Source organism: Anser brachyrhynchus (genome assembly GCF_964034855.1).
Source record: "Anser brachyrhynchus genome assembly, chromosome: 2".
Classification (NCBI taxonomy): Eukaryota; Metazoa; Chordata; class Aves; order Anseriformes; family Anatidae; genus Anser; species Anser brachyrhynchus.
In genome coordinates, this window is record NC_137695.1 from 38,379,398 (window position 1) to 38,402,250 (window position 22,853).

General features: G+C 35.8%; 1 protein-coding gene across 6 annotated transcripts in view; it reads right to left on the reverse strand.

The window, feature by feature from the left end:
• The window catches only part of TBC1D5 (TBC1 domain family member 5), a 320,762-nt gene that overhangs the window by 63,791 nt on the left and 234,118 nt on the right, over positions 1 to 22,853 (reverse strand). For all 6 annotated transcript variants that reach the window (XM_080583485.1, XM_080583486.1, XM_080583487.1 and 3 more), the window contains 2 exons: positions 16,605 to 16,747; positions 10,714 to 10,820 (listed from right to left, as the gene is read on the reverse strand). In XM_080583485.1, the coding sequence (XP_080439611.1) occupies positions 10,714 to 10,820; positions 16,605 to 16,747 (250 nt within the window). The remainder of the gene's footprint in view (positions 1 to 10,713; positions 10,821 to 16,604; positions 16,748 to 22,853) is intronic.

The following is a 22,853-nucleotide window of genomic DNA, read 5'->3' on the forward strand; positions in this document are numbered from 1 at the left end:
TTTTAGCATATTAAACATATGCTGCCAAATATCATTTTTCTAAATGAATAATATTTTAAGCCTAAAACAAAGGACAGACTGAATTATATATAAAAAAGAAAGATGGTGATGAAGTGTTTTTTTTATTTTTTTTTTATTTAAAGAAATATTTTTAAGAGTCAGTTTGCTTCTTTTCCCCCTCTTTAGCTGACAGGACAGTATTAGATCTTTCACAATTCTCATACAGGCTAAAATACTTCTGTATTAGAATGATATTTGTTTCTTTTCATTTGTTTCTGATTAAATTTGGAGGAGCATATGACCCTATATTCGGTAATGCTGAGGAGGTCTGCAAAGGTTTACCTTTTCTTTCTAGATCACCTGTACTTATTTCTTCAATAAAGGTGATAAAACATAGCAGAAATTTGGACTGGGAACAGTTGAAATACAGCAGCCTTAATGTGGATAAGCAATACAGTTTGTTCAGTTCTGCAGCAGTTTTTCCATTACACACAAATAATTAATACAAACTGCATACTGACGATTACCTAATAGCCTACCTAGTTGCAGGGAGAATTTAACCTTTCCTTTTTTTTTTTATCCTTTTGTCATTTATCCAAGAATCTGTCTCCACTCTATGACTAGGCTTATGCGGTACAAGCAATGGCTTAACATTACATAAACATGCCAAACTATTTTGTATACTAACCAAGCAACCCATCCCAAACTCTAGAGCACCCAAAGCAAATGCCACTCCCAAACCAAAACTCTTCTTCTAATCTTCCTCCTCCTTAGTTATACATTCTGTGGAACAAGCAATCTGCTGAAGCACAAAAGGTGTTGCATCCACCTACATACCAGAGAGTTAAATACGTATTAAAAAGAAAAAAAGAACAAAAAACAACAGTGAGGCATTAGAGGACATGATGGGCAATGGCCAACTTTAAAGTGGTTCAATGCCAATAGTTAAATATTATCCTGAACATAGGTCGACAGTCTGCATCTATCAGCCGTACATATGAAAGTAGAACAGCATGGAAAGTATAATGCACCGAACTAATAAAGAAGTTCCTTTAATCACATGAGTCAGGAGATCCATACACTAATACTGGCTTTGGCACAGAAACACCATAATCCTCGAACTGGGAATAATACTTCCTGTTTACGTTTTTCAGAAAGATGCTGTGGGTTTCAATCACAGAACTTGTTATTTACAATGCAATAACAGCATGAAAAATTATCATATTTAGTTGTTTATAAAGAAAATTAGGGAGCACTATTTGCCTGAAAGAAGAAAAATTCCCAGAAAGAACTGAAAAGGAAAGAAATTCCCTTAATTGGGTCAATGCAGGAAGAAACCCCTCAACTCTGATCAAGCTGAAATAAATTAGCTCCAGTTTTGTTACATGACAACCCTTCATCCCCCTGGCAACTAGAAAATTCAGATACCAGGATGATATTTTAAATACTGTGCATTATGGTCTGTTTTTAACTTCACACACACATGCTTTCTCTCACATGGGTATTCTATGACAAGAGATAACGAAATGAAAAAATGACAAGTGAGATTTAAAAATACTTCAGTGACTTGACGGAAAGAAATTTCTAGTTGCCTATTTAGGCTCCTTGTCCTAAGCGACTGGAAAGCCTTTTTTTTTGCATTTATCATTTTACACCTTATTGCATTTTAACGGGTAGATCAAATCATCCCACATCAGCTTTTATTGATATTCCAGACAAAAAGACTTCAACCTGCCAATGCTCAAGTTCACAACCTGCGTAAAATCCCCATCTTGTATAAACAGAATCGCTTAAGTACCTTTTAAATCTGCCTCTTAATTTAGTCATCTATTTTTCAACAGAACCCTTGGTTTTAAGAAGTAAATTAACTAAATAGTGAGGTATAAATCTGACAGCGCTCAGCCCTGTCCCATGACAGATTTATGCGCTGGCATCTTGCAGCCCTGCGCGGGGAGGAACAGGAGTTTTACAACGTTGTGGAGGAAAGATCCAGGCTTTTGAAGGGAACACACAGCAAGCCTTGCTTTAAACCCTGGAATGTTCCAAATTATGAGATTTAAAATATGACATCTTTATGTACAGAAAAGCTACCACATTATGGTTTTATTGGCACTCGTTTTGGACAACCTGTATAACTCACTGATGGCTTTATGGGTAATGCAGTTATCCTAGGCTTATCCTGATAGAAACCTTATAAACACACAGTATTACATCTGCTCCAGATACATGCTTGTACACAAATCTCACATACCAGAGGAAAAAAACAAACAAACCACACAAACACATTGTTTAGGGGTGATTTGGTCGTCTGCTATCTGGAAAAGAAACAGATTATATTATGTTCTTCATGTCACGTGCTACGTAAAAATTTGAAAAACGTCCCCGGGGAGTGAAAAAGGCTCTTTCAAAGAGCCGCATGTGCACAACACGGTAAAAGGAATACGATGTTGGTGCCTTCTCCTCCAAAACACAGAAGAGACACGCTAAGCTCCTGATGCCGCGGGATGAGCAACTCCCTTCATAATGTGACTCCAGGAACGAGGGTACCACAGAGCCATTTTGACCACTCTGCACATTAAAAACAACCAAGAAACCTACCTCAGTTCTCCAAACCTGATTTTCCTTACAGCAAAGGAGAAACTATATCTTTCTCATTTCTTTCTTGAAAGTATCCTATTATTTTAGAAGTAAAATGCTACAATACAGACTTACTCAAATAGCTTTTGTATAAAACAATTAATACATTAATATTTACTATAAAATATGTCAATACACAGCAGTATATCTATACTTATATCAGAAGAAACTGAACTTAAATTACATCCTAATAGGCTGGGTATGACTCAATAGCTAATCTTTCATACATTATTGAAAAGTTACGAATCTATTTTTATATAACTCACAGTTTGTGTTTTGCAAATTGTAGTCAAATAAATAAATTATGATACAGAGAACTTTTGATTAGGTAGAATTAAAGTGCTTTAAGTGTTTTAAGTGCTTCCTTTTGATAAACAGCCATGCATACTAGAAGTGATTAATTGAATTGTCAGGTTGCACACAAGAAGAACCATAATCACCTCACTCTAACACTGTTAAACACATTTTATTGCTGTAATTTTATAGATAATATCATTACTCTTTAGGAGAGGGTCAGTAGCTTCAGATGACTTTTTAAACAGAAGTAAACCAATCATTTGAAAGCAGCAGCCCCGAGAAACGCACATGCAGTAAGTTTTATTAGTAGCTAGAGTAATTAAGAGCCTGAAGTGCTTCAGTTTCTTGCTTTAACATCAAATGCAATCAGCATTGCTTTTACTTTGCTACTCAGGATATCACCTTGCTCAAAGAGAAAGAACTATTTGAAGTTTCAGCTTCCAAAAAGAACTTTCTCTTCCATCCTCTCTCAAAAGCATTTGCCCATTACATGACTAAGCTCATGAATTCCCGGTGAATATTAACAGGAATGCTGATCAGCAGAGATAATTCTCTTCTTATTTCCAAATTTTCCCTAATTGCCCGTCTAACTGAACATGATGCTACAGCACCTCATGACTTCTGTTGCAGATTAATAGGGAAGGCACTTTGAAAAAAGGCGTAACTATGAAATATGCAAAAAAAAAAAAAAAGATTCAAAAATGCAAACAATTTTTTTTAATGTTTGCAGCTCTTAGTCCAGTTGATTGATCAGCAAGTACTTGCCTTGACAATTTACTGAATAATGGATGTTACTTGCTGTTCTATGCAGCCCTATTACATACTTACTTGAATAGTAGTTGGAAGTAGAATTAATGGTTTCTAACTTGCCTGTACTTCTCCCCTCCGAAGGAGAACACACCACTCCACCTGTCCAGAAATTGCCAGCCATGCCACCAGCTCCTCACTGCCCTCCAGGCCTGCAGCTCCCACCAGCAGTGAGAACTAAGCGAACGTGCCCTCCTTGCCAACTCCGTTCTCGTTTCCAGAAGCGGGCTGCAGTGGCATTCGCTTGGCCCTACATGAAACTGGGACCAGTACTTTTTTTCTGCACCATCTTATGTGCAACATGGCTTTGTCTCAACTATGAGACGTGTCATTGCTTTGAGGAAACTTTTGCTTTAGCTTGCATTACTTTCCTCTATTTTCTATTCATTTAAGTGCAATGGCTGGTTAAGTTGGATTGATATAATATTTGTGGGCTCTTAACCAGATAACTGGCCTCTGTATACAACACTGAAGGGATGGCACGACACCGTAACCAGCACTGTCTTTGGCAGTGAATGAGATCAGCTTTCACCTTAGAGTGTTGACTACTATGTTATATATGATGCTGTGAAATGAGGAGGGCTTTGAAGGATTTCTCATGTGAAATGTTTTGACTATATGATTTACCAACCACTTACTTTCCAAGAATTCTTCCTGAAAATACGATGGGCATGGTACTTTGAAGACGGTGACTATCTCATGGTAGGTTGATTACACTGTCAACTTACATGGGGAGGTTGGAATTAACTTTGGGATAGATGAGAAAGTTATTGAACTGTGAGTATTGATCACACAACATTTTTTATATTTTAAAATACATAGGTACACTGGGAATGAAGGTTTTGAAATGTGTATACAAAAACAAAGAGGGTTTTTAATCCACAGTACACTTTTTATGTGGTACTATGGCAACATGGTTATTCCAAGTAATTTATCATTAAACTCATAGCTGCCTGTCATATGTTGTTCTATTAACAAAACACAATAACTTAAATTTAAAACAGTAATTTTTAAAACAAATCATGGCCTATTTCCTTGGAAAGCAAAAAAAAAAATAATAATTCAAGAATAAGAGGATAAAGATTAAATTAATACCATGTTTTTTACATGTAAAATATATGCAATTCTTCAGTTGTATAGGCCCACATAAAAAACCCTGGCGTGCAGTTAAAGAAAAAACATCAGTTTATTCAAACAGAGGTGTTTAGATTAAAGCTGACCTTACTGTATTTACAAATTGAGAAGAAAGACTATCAGAATACTTTGGTTCATTACAAGGAATTTCATGTGGTTGTAAAAGTGGAGGTCAGTTTGAAGATCCTGACACATTTTCATTCATTAAAATCTATGTATATTGCATTAAAAATCCAAGATTTTAAACGTTCAGACATTACAGGAAACAGAAATTCATGAAGTAGTACCAATGAATCACTGATAGAAAATGCATTTGTTTGTTTGTTTCTCCTAATTTTTCTCCCTTTTTTTTTTTCTTACTTTTCTCCCAGATAAAGAGACATGTACTTAGCTTTTCTGGAACGTGTTTCCTTTATCGGTCATAGCCCTGGTCAAGGCAACCTTCCTTTGAAGCACAGGTGACCTTACTCACACCACCACCTCATACTGCCTTGGGATATCCATTACTCAAAATTCATTTTTCATGCACCCAAAACTCGTATTGTATAGCTGTGAATCTCCTGAAAAATCAGTCACAGTCTTCACGATTGAAAAAAAAAAAAAAAAAGAAAAAAGGAAAAAGAAAACATTTGTTCAGCCCTCCCTCCCCCTTGTTGGTACTACTCTAACAAAATGGACTAACCACCCCAAGCAGTACCTTCCTGTGTTGGTACAAATTAATGAGCTGCTAATGCCCAAACACTACCAGATTCTTACTTCTGATTGGCTGCAATCTGGTCATTAAAGCGAGGTAATTAATGCCAGATTGCACACACAATGCTAACAAACAAACAAAACAACCCCAAACCTGCTTTTCTCCTGCCACAAACAGCGAAACAAACAACACTGACATAACGGCAGCTTTCAAAGGCCAGTTGCAGTTCTGCAGCAGCACCTCAGTTAATGAGTGTAGAGAAAAGGATCCATCTGAAGAAGAAGAAAGTGAAACTCAACAGCCTTTCAGTCATATGAAACTAGCTTGGAGAAAACTCAGAGACGGTGGCAGCTACTTAAGAAGAAAATTCAGCCGAAAATAAATGTACAAAGAGTTCAGTTCAAAATTTCAGTAATATGTTTCCCCCTTGTCACTTATTGCTCAGATTTTGAAAAGTGTTAAAAGCTGGAATGCAAATTTCTACAGCTAATCATTATATGAGTGATCATGACCATATATTTTTACTCAAGTTTTCTGGCAGTCCCTGTAATTTCAGTCATGATGAACTAATATGACTTACTTGAAATGTCATGTATGCTTCATCATGGATTTAGTTAGAATTTAACATTCTGCAAAATATATACCACCATTTTCAATGTCAGCAAATATATTAAAATACAACATTGAAAAAACATCAGCAGCAGTAATGAGAATATTATTAGCATGAGTAACTTCTATTTCTATTGACCAAGTACAGCCACTTTCCTGTTTCTTTCTTTAACTCAGTGGCTTATGATGAGCACTGTGTTCACAGAATTAAACTCTTAACATATTTTACAAAAATATTACGGATACAGTTAGCTTTCAGACAAAGGATGACTGTCAGGTTCTTAGTATGTAACATAAACCAGAAATATTCTATGTAGAGCTTTGGTTTTGTAATAAGTCATTGTGATAAGGTTAACACTTCAACACAGAACAACATAGAAATAAGAACACCCAAAGATGAAAATTACTTTGCTTATGTTGCTGTATTAGAATTTTATTTGCTAAAGGGTGAAAACAGATTTGCAAAATTCACAGTTAACTTAAAACAATAGTTTTAAACCTTTTATTCCTAGCCCTGGCTGCCTTCAGGAAGGAAAGAACATCTGGTTATTTAAGGAACACAATATGTTCACATTTTCTATGACTTTTGTTTCTAATTGGGTTTTTTAATTTTTTTTTTATTTGAACAACTCTAGTTAGAACTATGTTTTTTAATCACTTTATATTTTTCAACTGCCCTATCTCTGTATCTCTACTTTTTAATTTTGCAGACTTTGCTTTGAAAATTAACAGTGCTCAATGGTTTTAAAAAAATGGAGGATATTGGCCACTTGTGGGATATTAAACACACAGAGACACACCTTCTGTAAATGCTTTTGGATATACAGAAAAAACCTTGCTTCATTTTCTCATTTCACATATACATACTTGCAAAACCCCGTTCTTTCATAAGAAGCTCTACTTTTATATCCGGAAGGACTGTAAGTGCATAGAAGTAACTTTCATATAAATAATTGAGGTAATTATCTGTTCAAAGAAATGTGAAACAAATACTCTGCTAAGCAGGTTAACAATATTACCCTATGCAAAGACAACAACACTGATTTGAGGTTTTCATTCTACATTTTCATGAGAACTGGAGCTAGCCAAATGCAGAAAAGGCTTAAATTCAATTATTCTATATTGATCCATACTCAAGCCTATAAAATTAGTATCTCTCAGGCCCCCCTTCAGAGACAGGTGCATTTACTTTTTTTCAGCTATTACTGAGCTCTGTATTTCTCTTCAGTGCCACTGGAATATATCAGGGATGTGGAATATAAAATGTCCTCTCATCCCAACTGCCAACCAGGATCCTCTAAGTCAAAAGAAGAGTTGCTGCAAGCATTAGATTAATGACAAGCCCAAATTACCTTTCATATTACAGTTATTACTGGATAACGCAGAGGCTTCTACTAAAGTTTGATTCCACAAAAGGTCAAAAAATTGTGTTTGTCTATCTGTAAGAAAAAAATTCCCCCCATCTTTTAAGTAGAGCTTTCTTTTGACATTTAGCTCTTCTGGTGAGGACTGCAGTGAAGCGCAGCAACCAAAAACCAGTAGGTTCATCAAGCCGAAGTTTAGCTTTCCTGATAGGCTACAAGGCAAATAAGTAAGGAGAAGATATGTTATGACTGAGCAAGGAAACAGAAGAAGAAATAATGGATGACACCAGAAGAGCAAACTCTGATTTATCTCCAGAATCAGAAGTTATGGATGGGCAGGCCGTATCAGGTCCATATTAACTACTTCACAATTTATGACAGAATTGTTCCTCAAGAATCTTTCAGTTTTTATGTTCATATCACCAACCTCTCAGTCCAAATACCTACATCTTTTCCTTGGTGAGATTATTTGGCATTTAACTATCTGCAAAAATAATCCTGAAGACAACATATACTAACAAAACTTTAAGAGGCAATTCCTGTTTGCCACTGTCCCAGGGTTTTTGCAGTTCCTGTCCAGCTGAGATTCAGAGCTCCAAAGCGCAGAGAGCGAGCCTCTCCCAGATATTTGGAACGACACTAAACATACTAGATGTGTTCAACAAATAATGAAATAAGCCACTGGACCATGCACCAATCTCCCACAGAGAGGAATGAGAGTTGTCCAACTTCACACATTAAAAAACAAGCAGAATCTTGGAAGAAACGCCATACAGAACAATTCAGCTCTGGCTCAAGAGAGCTAAGTTGCACTGAACCAAATGTAATTTCCCATTAGAAACTGGAAGCTAGTGATGGAGAAATGCACAGGAAAACATCAAAGGAGGAAGAAAAATCATTAAGCACTGAATTCGCTAATCATCACTTATAAGTTACACTACTGACTAAAATCTCCTTGTCTTTTCTTCCAATCTCCTTTTATCTGCTCAGGGAATAAAGGCAAACTGAATTATCTTTATGCAGATAGCAAAAAAAAAAAAAAAAGGCATTCTAATTTTCCCACTTACACTGGCACATAATCTGTGTACCGATTTTAGACTCCTAGAGCACCCATGATGTCATGTTGAGTCTTACCTTTCATTCTCTCTGTAATGAAAAATTTTGACAGACTTTGAAAATGTTTATATGTAGGTCTTACACCACACAGAATAACAAGCCACAGTAGGCAGACTCTCATTTCAGAAATACATTGGGTTGAACCAACATATGCTTAAAGACACATAAGTGAAATTTTAAATTACATCTAGGGAAAGATAAAAAACAGGTACTTAAGTCACAGCATTGGAGATGTACTTCTTTCTCTGACCAGAAGGTATTTTTTCTCTCAGAGAGATCTTTTAGAGAAGTTTAACTTCCTTACTGAAGGAAGTCCAGACTTGTTAATGTAGTCTCAACCTAAAGACCCAACGTAAAACAAGAGGAGCTAGAAGTCCCTTTGGGCTCTTGATTCTCTGGAAATCCTAGCTTTCTAACCTTCAGAGTATTTCCCAAGCAGGTAAGTACAGCTCAGAAATGAGGAGCAATCATAATTAATCATATTTAAATTGCCAAAACAACTAGCAGTCTTTGCATGAAAGAGCTTTAAGTACTCATTCACCTGACTGAAGGGAGAACTACCTGAAAGATACGGTAAGACACATCCACTATTCCCGAAAGGTGTTCAAGGCACACCTGAGAATTTGAATTAATAGGACACCAAGGCCTTATGAGCCTGTCTTCACTCTGTCTGATTCAACAGAGTGAGGAGCAGAACAGTGATCAAGCTTCTTTCACGGGAAGTTGATGGCTTTTGCCCCCTTCTGCTGGTAGCATGACTTGTATACTGTCTAGGATGCTTTGGAAGACAGCTGATTAGTAATTATTTTTTCTTTTAACATACCCCTTTCCTAAACAACAGATTACATATTGGATTTAGTTTGATATCGCAGCATAATTTCCCTCCCTCTGTATCTTCCCTCAAAAAAATAGTTCTGTCTTGTTTTGCTAAGACAGTACATAAATAAATGCTGGGCAGCTTGATTTCACACTCTGCTGCCTGAATCTTAAGAAAAATTCTACAGATCTAACATTACAAACTCTCTTACACACTGAAAAGATGATATACTTTACTTCTCGTCATGAAAGAAATATTTGCGCCTGAGAGGAATGAAGAAAGCAGCTGTAAAGAAAGCAGCTGTAAAGAAAGCAGATTTCTGCAAAAAACTGATACAGAAACAAAGAGACATTTTTTTTCTTAATCCATAGAAGTGTAAACATTGTTATTGAATGAAATTTTGCAGAAGACAGTCAGAGTGCAGAAGTGATGAATTTTTCACTTTCAAAGGTGACTTGCCTCAAGAGATGAGGGAAATCAGACTTCACGCTGGCAGCCTCCTAATGGGACATGCTCAAAGACAGTTCAAAACTGGTAGCACAAATTCTGCTATCTGCCAAAAATCTGAATACTGGAAAGATTATTGTGTACAGCTTTGCCTTAAACATTTTTTCCACTATATTGTGTATATCCAATGTGCACTTAATATACACATGCCATTCTAAATCATCAAGAAGTTCACATATTTTGTAGTATAGTTGAGTGTATCAAAAACATTACATTTATATATTTGTACATTTTATTCCTGTGAATCTTTTCAAATTGTAACAGCAGATTCTCAGTTTTAATTGAAAACCATCATGTATCTACTATATATTGGGCATAGGTAGTGCTATAAGGATTAACAATGGTTAATCTCCAGAAATCTCATGAAAAATATTTTACAGACGATATTGCATGACAGTTTCTACACAGCTTACTAGGTTATTAAATAAAATATTAGTTTCAAAAGTATACTTTATAATGAAAGATGTCTGTGCAGAATACCAAACAAAGGAGTATAAACATCTGCAGTTAGCTGAACTCCTGGAGAAGTTTAGCAAACTAGTAGGACAGCACCCTTTTAAGAGTAAAAAAACTTGTATTCTACTCTTGTTTATCAACTCTTTCCTTCAGCTTGTCAAAGAATTTGAAACCATAGATTAGCCCCCAAAATGTAGGTTGTAATTAACATCATAGCATTTGCAACATTCTATTACAGAGATTTATTTCCCGTGTTTACAAAGTGAGCCTCTCACCTTTGGATCTCGGAGGAAAAGTGCTCTTAGGATAAGGGAGTGAACATCTCCAATAGGTGGATAATGCATCAGAAGTCCCAAACAGGTCTGATAATTACTTGATATCACTATAATGAAAATGAAAAAAAGCAAAATATTACTATGTTCTTATCTGTAAGTTCATTACAGTTCAGATGCGGTTGCCTTGTCCCACATGAAGGCTCTCAGAACTTATTTCACAGACATTTGTATTAAGATTCAACTCCAAATTTGGATGCCTAAATTTAGCTGTTTGTTTGTGAGCTGTGCACCAAAACTCCACCAGAGCCAAGGGAGGTGGAGGAGATACTGTCAGCGAACAGGAAATGGACACTGATTTTTCACTCACCTGCAGACAACTAACCCTAAGGGTGTTATTTGTAAGGTAGGTTTTTACTTCCAGTCTTGCTTTTATGACAACTTTGCCCCACTCTGAAAATTCTTTGCTGAAATATCTTTTATCATATTCTTATTTACCTATGCACATACACACACACATACAGCCATATGCAAATATAAACTGATGTCAACAAATCCTTGATTTCCAGTAAGTCAAAAAACTTTTTACAAAATGCTAACTACAAAGGGAAAAAGTTAGATTTTCATTTCAGAAATACTTAAAAGTAGAATACCCCATTAATTTAGTAGGATTTTTTTTACTTATTTGGGAATTTTTAGGAAGTTGATTTCATCTGAACCTGTTTAAGTATACTCTATGGTTCTCTGCTTGCTGTTATCTATTTTTTTTTTCCAAATCAATCTCATTATGAGTGCAATTATTAAAGATGTCTTTTCAGGCAGGTCTGTGTAAACTAACATCATTTCTTTTGCACCATCCAAATCCAGGCAATCCATCTGCCACAGCTGTCAAAGCAATGCCTGTTGCTGATGCTTGCACTGTGAAACATAAAGACAGCCTCCAACATTAATATTGTAAATAAATTTTTAACAAACTACTATTCTGAGAACTTTAGCTGTAGCAACAAATACTTCTAATCAGGCTTCTACACCAGAAATAATCCTTGCAAACATAGAATTATTTTGAATCAATAAAAGGCAAAATAAATGGTTGTTCTGTGGACAGAGAGATTTAAATGTTTTACTTTTTATTCTTTCATGTGAATAAGCCTCATATCCTCCTGTACCTTTCCTCCCTCAACAAGAGGATTATGGGGAAAAGATGCAGGACTGGGCAAAATGAATAATTATAATCTGTGTAGGGAACCACTTTATCATCTTCATTTCCGTTGCTGATCCGACAGCTTGTAATTTCATACATCTGCTTTCATTTGTAAAGCACTCACTTATCCTACTCATTCTTTATCTGTTCTGCCTGTTCTTTTCCTATCCTTTGTTTTTCTTGTTCATATTCAGGTACCTGTTTTTTTCTTCTTGTAGTCACAGAGCTGGCATAATGAACACAACACAATGGTCTCAGTCAGAGATCTTTCTGAGAAGCATAATACCAGCACCGCGTATTACATAACCAAGCCAATTCTCATGCGTAAATCAAATTTAAGATACTGCACTGCAGTTACAATTATGAGACCTTTTTATCAAAGCAACTAAAAATACTGAAAATGGACAGTAAATTCTACATAATTTTATAAATGATAAGTACTAAGACTAACACATTTCTCTTTGGAACACACCAGAATGTGTTCTATTTTGCAATGGAAAATTGATTAAAAACATTCTTTCTTTATTTCTCCTGGAACAGTTATTTGCTGTCTCACTGATACAGAGAAAAGTAAATATTAAAAAATCTAATTGATTTTAATGGTGCAGACTTGAGCTCTGACAAAAACTGGTATTTTCAACCACGAGACATTTACTCTAATTATTAATTTTTTGAAATGTATAATAGAGAAGCAATTGAACAATTGAAAAAACAATAATCAAACTGTTGGGCCATGACTTGTGTCCCCTCTGCTCCCTAGAATTTATATTTAAAAGTGAATCCATCACTGATAAATTGAACAAAAACAAAAGCAAAAGCAAAACTTAAATGAGGAAGGTCTGCTAACTTTTATATTTATTTAATCTTTATGTTTTTCTCCATACATTCAGCTCTCCTATTCTCATGTAGAAATTGTTATAGAAAAAAACATCACTGCTAGTGCTCTATTTACTGGAGAATCTTGGGTTAAAGGGATTAATTTGCTGAAACGCCTCTTGGTATCTTTCTTTGTTTCAAGAGGGCCAAATGCATGGCCAAATCTATGCTACTATACAATAGCATGGCAGTTTTCTTAAAAATGATGCAGAAAATATCAGCAAAACAAAACAAACTCTCCTTTTCTGAATATTCAGATTGGAATTAAAAGGATTTCTAAGAATCAATTCCAGGATGAAGTTTCTGGAAGGAGACTGCAGTATCGATTTCTCTCGTGTCAGCAGGAGTTGGATGGTACTGAAGTTCAAGGGTGAAATACTGTGGCCAGCTGCCTTGTAATAGGCTTGGTGCTTGCCTGTCTGTGCTCCTCCTCCACTTATCAGCTTGGCAAGAATCACATCTGGATCCTGCTCTTAGCGTGAATAACAAGTTATCACTTCGCCAAAGAAGAATGGGATCAGTATTTCTTGGGAAAGCAATAGAGAAACTCCTCTGATAGGGAAAGCAATCGTACTGCCTTTAAATACCTGTTATGCAGTAACAACAGATTATGCAGAGGAACAACAAATTGCTTTCACTCCTCTGCTTTTGATGAGATAGACTTTTCCCTGTTGGTCCAATAACCATTCCTGGACGCAAGCAGTAGTAAAAAAGGTTGAAAACATGAAAACTAACTGTACCTGTCCTCAATCAAGTCCTAATTTCCTGCCACCTGTCATTTCTTCTGAGTTTCATGTTTGAGGTGGCCAACCCTGTATAGAGATGACTTCCTAACCTAGGAATGGTGGGACTCCTTCCCCCTGCTGCTTTACGCATTGCTATGTTCTATTTAGTACCCCTAAATTGAATTAAACATAGATTATATGAACATCTTGCATGATAACAAAAATAACAAATCAACTCCTCCAAGAAGAGGCTGTGGTTTCGTTATTTCTCTTAAAATATTCAGAGTGCCTTTAGATAAGAAAAATATACTCTAATAATGTCCATGGAGCTAGGGACATGGTAAAAATACAGTTATTCAAACACTGATCAGTCAAAAATAGATCCTGGTGTAGTAACATCATTAGTTTACTATGCAGAACACGGACAGGTCTTCCAGGTATGTTCATTTTTGTCTTTCTTCATGGGAAATATATGAAATAAATACCTTTTTTTTTTTTTTGCACTGAACCCTCCCTTCCATTCTGATTTCACCAACAGCTGCTTATACATTCATATTAGTGAAAGAGAAGTAACATATTCATGCTTCAGATTTGACAGATTTTTAAACAAGTTATATTTTTCAGGTTTTTTTTTCCCCAAAGAATTCCAGAAAATCATTTATTAAAACTCAGAGACACTTCAGTACACAGCCCTACACCTGCTTTCTGAGGATTAACACTGCACGGATAAAGCTCTGCATATTCAGTTGTTAAACTGAACAGAGCAGTTTACAGAATGGCTGTATACATGATTATGTATCTGCAGTCTCTAAAATGATCAGGTCATTTCAACTATGTTTTTGTGTATACACAGTAATCTAAAATTCTAAACGTTACCCTCTCCTTAGTAATACATAGTTTGAGTAACAAAGAATTTCAAAATAAAAATAAAATTAAAAACATAGTAGAAATGCTACTTTCTTAAAATGATGTCCTTGAGAACGTAACAAAACAGAAAAAGATCTAGCAGTTCCCAAAACAGCAACTCCTTCCCCATCCCCAAATGTGCTGTTATAAAAGAATCTGCATCATTTTTAAACTCTCAAATGCTTTCAGTATTATATTATTATCAGTGATTATGTTTGATATTTTTATAACATATTAGGAGTTCTATTATTATTCCTATTGTTTCAAAGTTCTAAAACTGAAAGTTTCCAGATGTTTTATTTAAGGATGATTAACATCATTTTTTTTAAATAACATTTCCTTTCACCAAATAAAGAACAGTTTTTAGAAACTTATTTGAAAATGGTTTTTAAAATATTACAACATCTATTCGAGCTCAAATATTAACAACAATATAAATAGGAGGGAAAAAGGAAAACCTTTCTATTACAGGTATATATGGAAAGCTTTCTTTTATCAAATCAAAAACTGTCAAGATTTCTGAGCTTGATGTTTACACTATATTCAATGTTATCATATTTATGATTGGGTATTTTTTGCACTGTACTACTAAGCTTAGAGTAACTAATTAGGTCCAACTACAGAAGAAAAATATACTTATTTCAGAAAAAGTGAGTGTATGAAGTATTAGCTGTCCTGGTGAAATGACTTTGCATCTTATTTGAGGACATGTACTCCACTTTAAAGCTATTTATTGCTTTATTTTACTAAATCTGGGGATTTCAAAGAAAAAAAGGGAGATTTATTTCATACAGATGCCCATAATACATTTTTAGCTCACATTTTAGTTACCTCATACCGATTCTCACGTGTGAGCACCATAAAGTCAAACAACCAACCTCAAAGCAACCTTCCTTTCCCAGAAAAGAGAGGGTGCTTATAGACACATTTCTTAATTATCACTTTTAAAGGGAAATGATGGCACAAAATACAATGCTGATGTTAAGAAACAATTTATATGCATCTGCACCACGCATCTATACAAAAATTTTTAAGATTATTTCAGTTTACTGCACATAAACAAAACAGATTCAGATTACAGAAAACGTCTTGGAATTGGATAATCCTTAAACAAGCATTGATTTTGAAACCTCTACATTGAATTAAATGTCCACCTCTTTGAGAGGAATGTAAGGCAGCTCTAAATGCTGCATGTTTATTAAAAAGCAAACTAAAAAAACCCACATGAAGTCCTATGGCAGGCAGTGAAACAACAGTATGTGTAAAGTACATCCGTGTTATATTTTCAAGATCGGGCCCTATAATAAGAACAACAGAAGTTGAAAACTTTATGTGTCCTAGAATACAAAATTGTGTCAAATATGTGACCTTGTTACAAGCTAAAACTTACAGATTGTATATAATTAACACCCAACAGCATGCTAAAGAATTCATATATTTAATGTCAAACATGCATCTTATTGAAAAACACATATTTTGTTGTGGCAAACTCGTATATGGAATTTTTTGCAAAATATGATAGGACAGAAATAAATGCCTCTTAATTAATCATTACATATTTTCTTCCTCCCATTCATAATTATACAAACTAGCAACATTTTTTTACTTTCTCTTTTGTATTAACTTCATTTATTTATTGCTCATCACTAGTCCATATGTGCAAATATCTTTGCACGTATTTCAGGTATACTGAAATAAAATGAAGTGATCAGTTTTCTATGCATGGAATAAATGTATTTTGTAATTGCTACTCATCTCTGCGTGTACATTTCCTTCACGACATAACTTGGAAATCTGAGTCACTGTCTTGTGCATTTTCTCATTTTTCAAAGCATAAGAGCAAAAAATGTATTTCCAGTTATCAGAGGATTTACTCAATTCATCGGCTTTGTCAGAAGGTGGAGCTCTATACATACCTGAATCCCTGACTGCATAGAAAATCTGCAACTCCATATAAAAACACAGAACTACTCAGAAAACAAACGTGGATTTAACTCCAAGATACAATTTGTTTCATAAATACAGCAGACTGTGCCCGATAACAAATGGCTCCTCTCATAGCATTTGAAAGGATTTTCAGTTTGTTAAAAAAGTCACAATGCAATTTAGCATTTCTTAAGCCCTCTGTTTCTTTGAAAAATAGGTTTGCATTCTTCTTAAAAGATCGTAAGATAGTTGATACTTACAGGCATCTCTAATATATAACAACATGGCTACAAAAATGTAGTCAACTAAATTCAGGGTGATACTGTCAGCAAATAGAGCATCCCACACAACAAGAAGGTCCTGGAGTGGAAATTCACGTCCAAAGAGGAGCCTTACCCATCGCCTGAAAAAAACAAAACAAAACAGAAAAGACATGCTGTATTTATCTGTTTCGACAAATATTGTAAAGCCAGTATACTTATCACAGGATCAACTACAATCCAAAGCATTTCAGCAGGAAATTTTGCAAATTATGAAGGTCTACGAGAATCACTCACCTAATTGTGTTTTTGGAAATATTTGTGTGTGTCTACATTAAGGGAAGCAATACATTACCAACTGCAAAAGCTTAACTGACTAATACTGTTATGTGGGTGAACCTCAAAAGGAAGAACATATCAATCCTATACACCATATTTTTGAGCATTTGATGTGATACTGATCGAAGATGAAAGTGAGATGATGTTACGCAAGAATAGCCTGGAACAGACAAGCAGGGTGAAGCCAGCGGTTTACGAGAGCCCTGAAAAGCCCACTCAAGTGAAAGCCAGTTCAAGGCAGATGCCAAATAGCAGTAAAAATGGATCGGGTCACACTTGCTCTGAAGAGGCTTCCTCCCTGTTTTTGACAACAGTGTTTCCAGCTCCATGTAAAATATGCTATGGATGCTGTTTTGATTAAACCTAATTTAAATCTTTACCAGATTTAGTGATAATCTGCATGTAGACCACACCATTAATTCTTGTTCATATCTCTGCTGTTTCATACCCAGCAAAATGTGAAAATCTATCTTATTAAATGCAAAATTTGCTTGAGACTGGAAGCTTGAGATACAGTAGAAAAAAATAATTTCTCAAGCTTTCTTATTTCCAGTTCCAGCTCTTACACCGACCTTGAGACAGGCACTTCCCTTTCCTATTCCAAACCAGAACCATTAGCTTGGTACCTTTCCAGGTAGCAGAAATTATCTAAAGTTATCTTTGAAAAAGCTACAGAATAGTTAGTAACATTAGTCCTGGAATAGTTATTACAAAATGGACTTAAAAATAATGAATTACATTTTTAGCTGGGATATGCAAATTGCTACGCATGTGGAATCTGTTTATTCAGTGGCAAGAAAAGATTGATTGCAAATTTCTGCAAAGCAAATTGAGTCATTCTGTAAAACTCACAAAATTTTCTAAAAAGGCAACTAGAAATTTCAACAAGATTAGTTTCACTTGTAAGAATTCACGTTTAACCACTTTTGTACCAGAACTCGTTGCTTTAAGGCATCTGCTTTTTTTTTTGTTTTCGATTCCAGTAACAAAAGTTCATTTCTGCACAAATGAATTCCAACACGTCAGTCAAGTACAAGCTTTTAAGATAGCAACACTCTGTACAAAGCGACTCTCCCTTATGAACGAAATTGAAAGGGACTGTTTTGTTAATCAAGGGTTTGTTCATTCAAACTTTTGTACCCCCAATATTGGAACTGTGTGTATAACCCATAAAAATGTCCATGCTACAGATTTAGAGATCACTGTACAGAATATTACGCCCTGCAAGACACATTCCCTTTTAAAAGTGAAAAGATGCGACTTCAAAATACAGTCTTATCTAATCCTTATTTTGCTTACACCAAACATTTCTGTTCTATAGTCTTGTAACTTTTTATTTTAGCATAGTAATCATAAAGGTCGCAATATTAGCTATGATAAAACTCAAACTCCGATCAACCCCCCAACCTATGAGAGCTCATTTTCAGGCCTCAGGAAGAAAAGTCAGAAGAACTGCTAACAAAAAAGCAGGACTTATCTAGTACATTTAATACCACGTCTGTTCTAGCCAAGGGATTTTACCGTACAGCAGCGCATTACCCTACAGTGCCTTGCCTACGGGAGACCATTATCCTATGGTGACACAAACATTACCCAAACTCTGCGTGAAGCCTATTACTTGCATTAACAACCCCTCCCACCTGTAAAACTTCAACTTTCATGTTATACAAACTGTTAGGAAAGAAATTGCAGCTAAGCTTGAAGCATTTGAGCTGACTTTGCCTGCAACTACCCAAATCTCACGCAGAAAGAAGCCTTGCTAAAAGTCTAATACACTTCAAGGGAAAAAATACACCATGGTGTAATGGGATTTGTTATTAGTCTTTTATTAGAAATCTCTTTTGCTTCTTTACTACTTCATTATGCAGTGTTAATCGTTTGTAGATGCAGGTTTATTCTGCTCTAGCAGAAGTCATTCCTTTTTTTCTCCTGCTTTTATACTTTCTCCTGGGAAAATTAAATCTCAGTCCCCAGAGGTATCGTGTTTCACAGATGTAGGCTGCTGAAGAACAACTGGACTTCCTTTTGCAACTGTAATATTACTGTTAATTATTTCAATTCTCCTGTCCTAAAGGGAGTAAGCAACTCATACTGCTGTAAATGCATATATACTAGCTGTTCTCTTATTTTCTTTAGCAGCATTTAGCTCATAGAATCTATAAACCAAGGACCCCATTGCCTATGTGAACCATACTGCCATAAGACAGGACTTCAATCAGCTTTTATATTCATAAAAAGGGTTCCTAATTCCTCAAAATAAGTGTTCATACTGGAAAGCTGTCTTTCAAACTAACACAGTTTTATTGCTTTTACAAATATTTGCAGAGAATTTCAGACACACTTAATAATTGCATGGGACATGATAAACATTTTTTTTTAGATGGCTGTCTGTGCTTTAATTATTGTTCTGTCCTTGCCTTACATCCATTACACCTGCAGACTGTGAAGCTCACAATAGTGTACCTTTAATAACATGCAATAGTACAATAATTCATAATTTACCAGGCATCCTTAAATTCCTCAAAAAGCACAGATTCTTTAAAGCTATAATATAGAAAGGTACCACCACCTACACTGTAGAATATGTAACTGTATCTTTTACTTATAATTCCCATTCAATTAAACCAATATTCTCAAGACATCAGTAATTACTAGCAATAGCTAATGATTCATTAATGACCTTACAATACAGAGAAAGTAGGAGAAAACTGTGCTCTAGTAAAGCCATTAAAGAAGGCAATGATCCAGCCTCACCAGTTTTAACTACAACCACAACCATTTTAACTGAGGCTTATTCGACAATTCTTCAAGCGCTGATAAGATTAACTTATTTAATCTGTAGACAGCTTTACCGTTACAAATATTTAGTTGGTTATCTTCTATTTTCAGCCATTTATACTTTTGCTAAATTCAGTCTTCAGCACAATGTCCACCCCAAGTGTCTGCTCAAGGTTTTTTTTTTTTTTATTTTTCACAGATATTTTTCAATAGAACAAGGTTAAAAAAAATTCTGCCCATACTTAACTTATTTTTTCCCCAAACAGTCCATTAAGAAGACCTAAAGTCAAAGTAATTATGTCTCTAGTATTTCCTCTTTGCTGTGTATATTAAAAAAAATGCCCAAACTTGAAAACTCCTTTGTTGACCTAAGTTCAGTAGAGCTCAGGTTTCCACAGAACATGTTCTCCCTCTTCCTAACCCTCACCACTGACCCACCGGTGCATCTGCTGTCCCTGCACAGAATTCACTGTCCTGCACCCCAGCTGCTTAGGAAATGGCAAATCCACCTCCCATGGCCGACGGCACGTAGCAGTTGTGCCAGAGGAGGATGCTGGTCCTCTGGTTTCTGATGCTTGCAAGACACACTAGGGGAAGGCTTCTGGAGAAAAGGAGGGTCAATAGGATTTTGCAGGATGTCACTTCATTTTCAGTGCAAGTTTTGTTGCTTTTTTAAATATGAAAATCATTTAAATGGATTAACCATTGAAAAGAACACCATCTTACCAAACTAAGCATTCAGAAGCTGAGAAATACCAACATTAACATCAGTTTACAGTTTACTGACTGAGAAAATTATATCTAGGTTCTGTCTCTTTATAAAAACTCTGCCATGAATTATGTTCAAGCAAACATTTGTATCCAGCGCAATTTACTATGTAAAGTTACGGTCAATAATTTAGGAGAAAGGGTAGGCAGACTTTAGCTGTGATCTGCTTTTATGAAAATAAGATATGGAACAAGGATGAGGAGCAACATTTACATAATGCATTCGAAAGAATTTAAGATATATGGAAAATCAAGAATTACGCAGTTCAGTGCCAAGCAGCAAGTAATACTTTGGACAAGACTCAACGCCTGTGCCATGTTTTCAGAGGTCTGCAGCAGGCAGGGCTACCGCAGGGGCTGGAGCAGGGTTGGGTGACGCTTGTATGGATGAGAAGGAAGAGCAAACAGCTGTAAATGCACAGCAAAAGCACCCTCAGAAGAGGACGTGATACCGAAACCGTCCCTGATTTCCTAGTTGCCAATGTCAGCCTGAGGGGAGATGGGCAAGTTCAATCAGGATGAGCTTCTGAGGAATGTAAGATAGTTTACTTTCTTTTAATGGCATGAAGGGGACCAACAAAGACAAGCTTTACCAACATTTCAGATTAGACCTGTTACACAGTCCATTGCTCCAGTGTTCTGCCTCCTTTCTTAATAAATCTTGTTTTTATTAAGACTCCTGTGGTTTCATACAGTTCAGGGATTTTGTACCGAATGTCCTAAAGAGATTAATAAAACCTTCAAACGATGAAACAAGACAGCAAAGGAGACATGCCTGAAGTATAACTGTAATGTCTTTTTTTTTTTTTAAAGGGGATCCTTCCTGCAAGAGTCTCGTTAGAAGGGCAATACTGCTCACAATGCACGAGAAACTCTTAATGAGCCCAGAGAAGAAAAAAAAGCAGAATTGCTAAGTGCAACGATTAACAGAATGGCATTTCTAAAATAAATAAAGCCCTACTAAGATTCAGCATTTTGTCAGAACTGAAAGAAGCATGTGAAATCCCAATAAAGCCAAAACATCGGCATAAGAAGTTGTGTTGGAAACTCATCAGGCTTTCAGAAACTTCTGATGTGTTCAGTCTAAATGTGTTGGAAAAAAAAAAAAAAAGAAACTACACATTTCCAATATGGATTATATGGGTTTCAATCTCTACCATAGTTTTTTTTCTGTCAGAATATTTAAAAATAAATAATAATGATAATAAACATTTGTTTGTTAATATAAATCTAATCAAATTTAGCCTCAGTGATGAACAAGAATACTGAACATAGTACACTTTATTGCCTTCTTTCCACTACGGAAAATATTTTTGATTTGTCCTGTTGAGAATTCCTGCTGTTCTCCATATCCTGAAATAAATTTATATTAATTACTTTATCAAACACACATTAGCCTGTCTCTTTAAAATAAACACCTTTAACTTTATATTTACAAATGAATTATTTGATATGAGCATCAAATGGTTATTTAGACTCCTATTTGGTTTCTTTAATATCACTAGCAGAGGTTACTCAGCCTCGCATTTAAGAAAAAAAAATCTATCAGTTTCTGGAAGACACTATGTATTTCCTTATTAGAGAAGGTTTTCCTTTTAAAAAAGGAGATCCTAATAATTATCTCCCTCTCCTTGCCGTAATTTACCCTTGTTGACAAAAGCACTTACCGCTGCCTTAAGTCAGACCAACTGTAATACACTCACTCACAGGAATGTGCTTAATGAAAAATGTGCCACTGCATCTCACAGCAGTAATGCTTAAAATTGTTAGGAATAGGCTACAATAAAATTATCGAGCCTATTAGCCTGCTTCGGGTAGGTTTCTGCTGCAGTTCCTAACTAAGTTTATACGACCTGTTTTGGCATCAGTGCTGCCCTTGGTGTCAGACCTCCTGTTGCTGCCACTGTCCCCTACCCCTGCTGCCACCCTGCAGCCACCTTCTGGGGTGGTACCAGCAGCTACTGCTGGGTGCCTTGGGCATGTTCACCGGAGATGGAAGTGCCCCTGCTAGAGGGATGGTAATTTCCCTTCACTGTTCTTGCAGTGCTTTTCCTCCTTGATGGCTCTCCTCCAGCCTGCTGTATTGTTCTGAATGGTGACAGTCCTATTTTGATCTGAATTTGTTTTGGGGGTTGTTTCGTGCGAGTTTATGGGAATCCACTCAGTGCTGACAGAATGATGTATTTTGCTCCTTCACGCAGCCACTGCAAACTGCACATTTCTCCTGTCATCTCACCCTCCTGTAGTACATGCCCCAGTAATAAAGAACTTTCTTTAAAAGCATTTTTACAAAGAGGAATACCAGTGATTTCACTCACTAAAAGCTATTCCCGATTTTAAACTTCTACTGAACATTTCTACTTC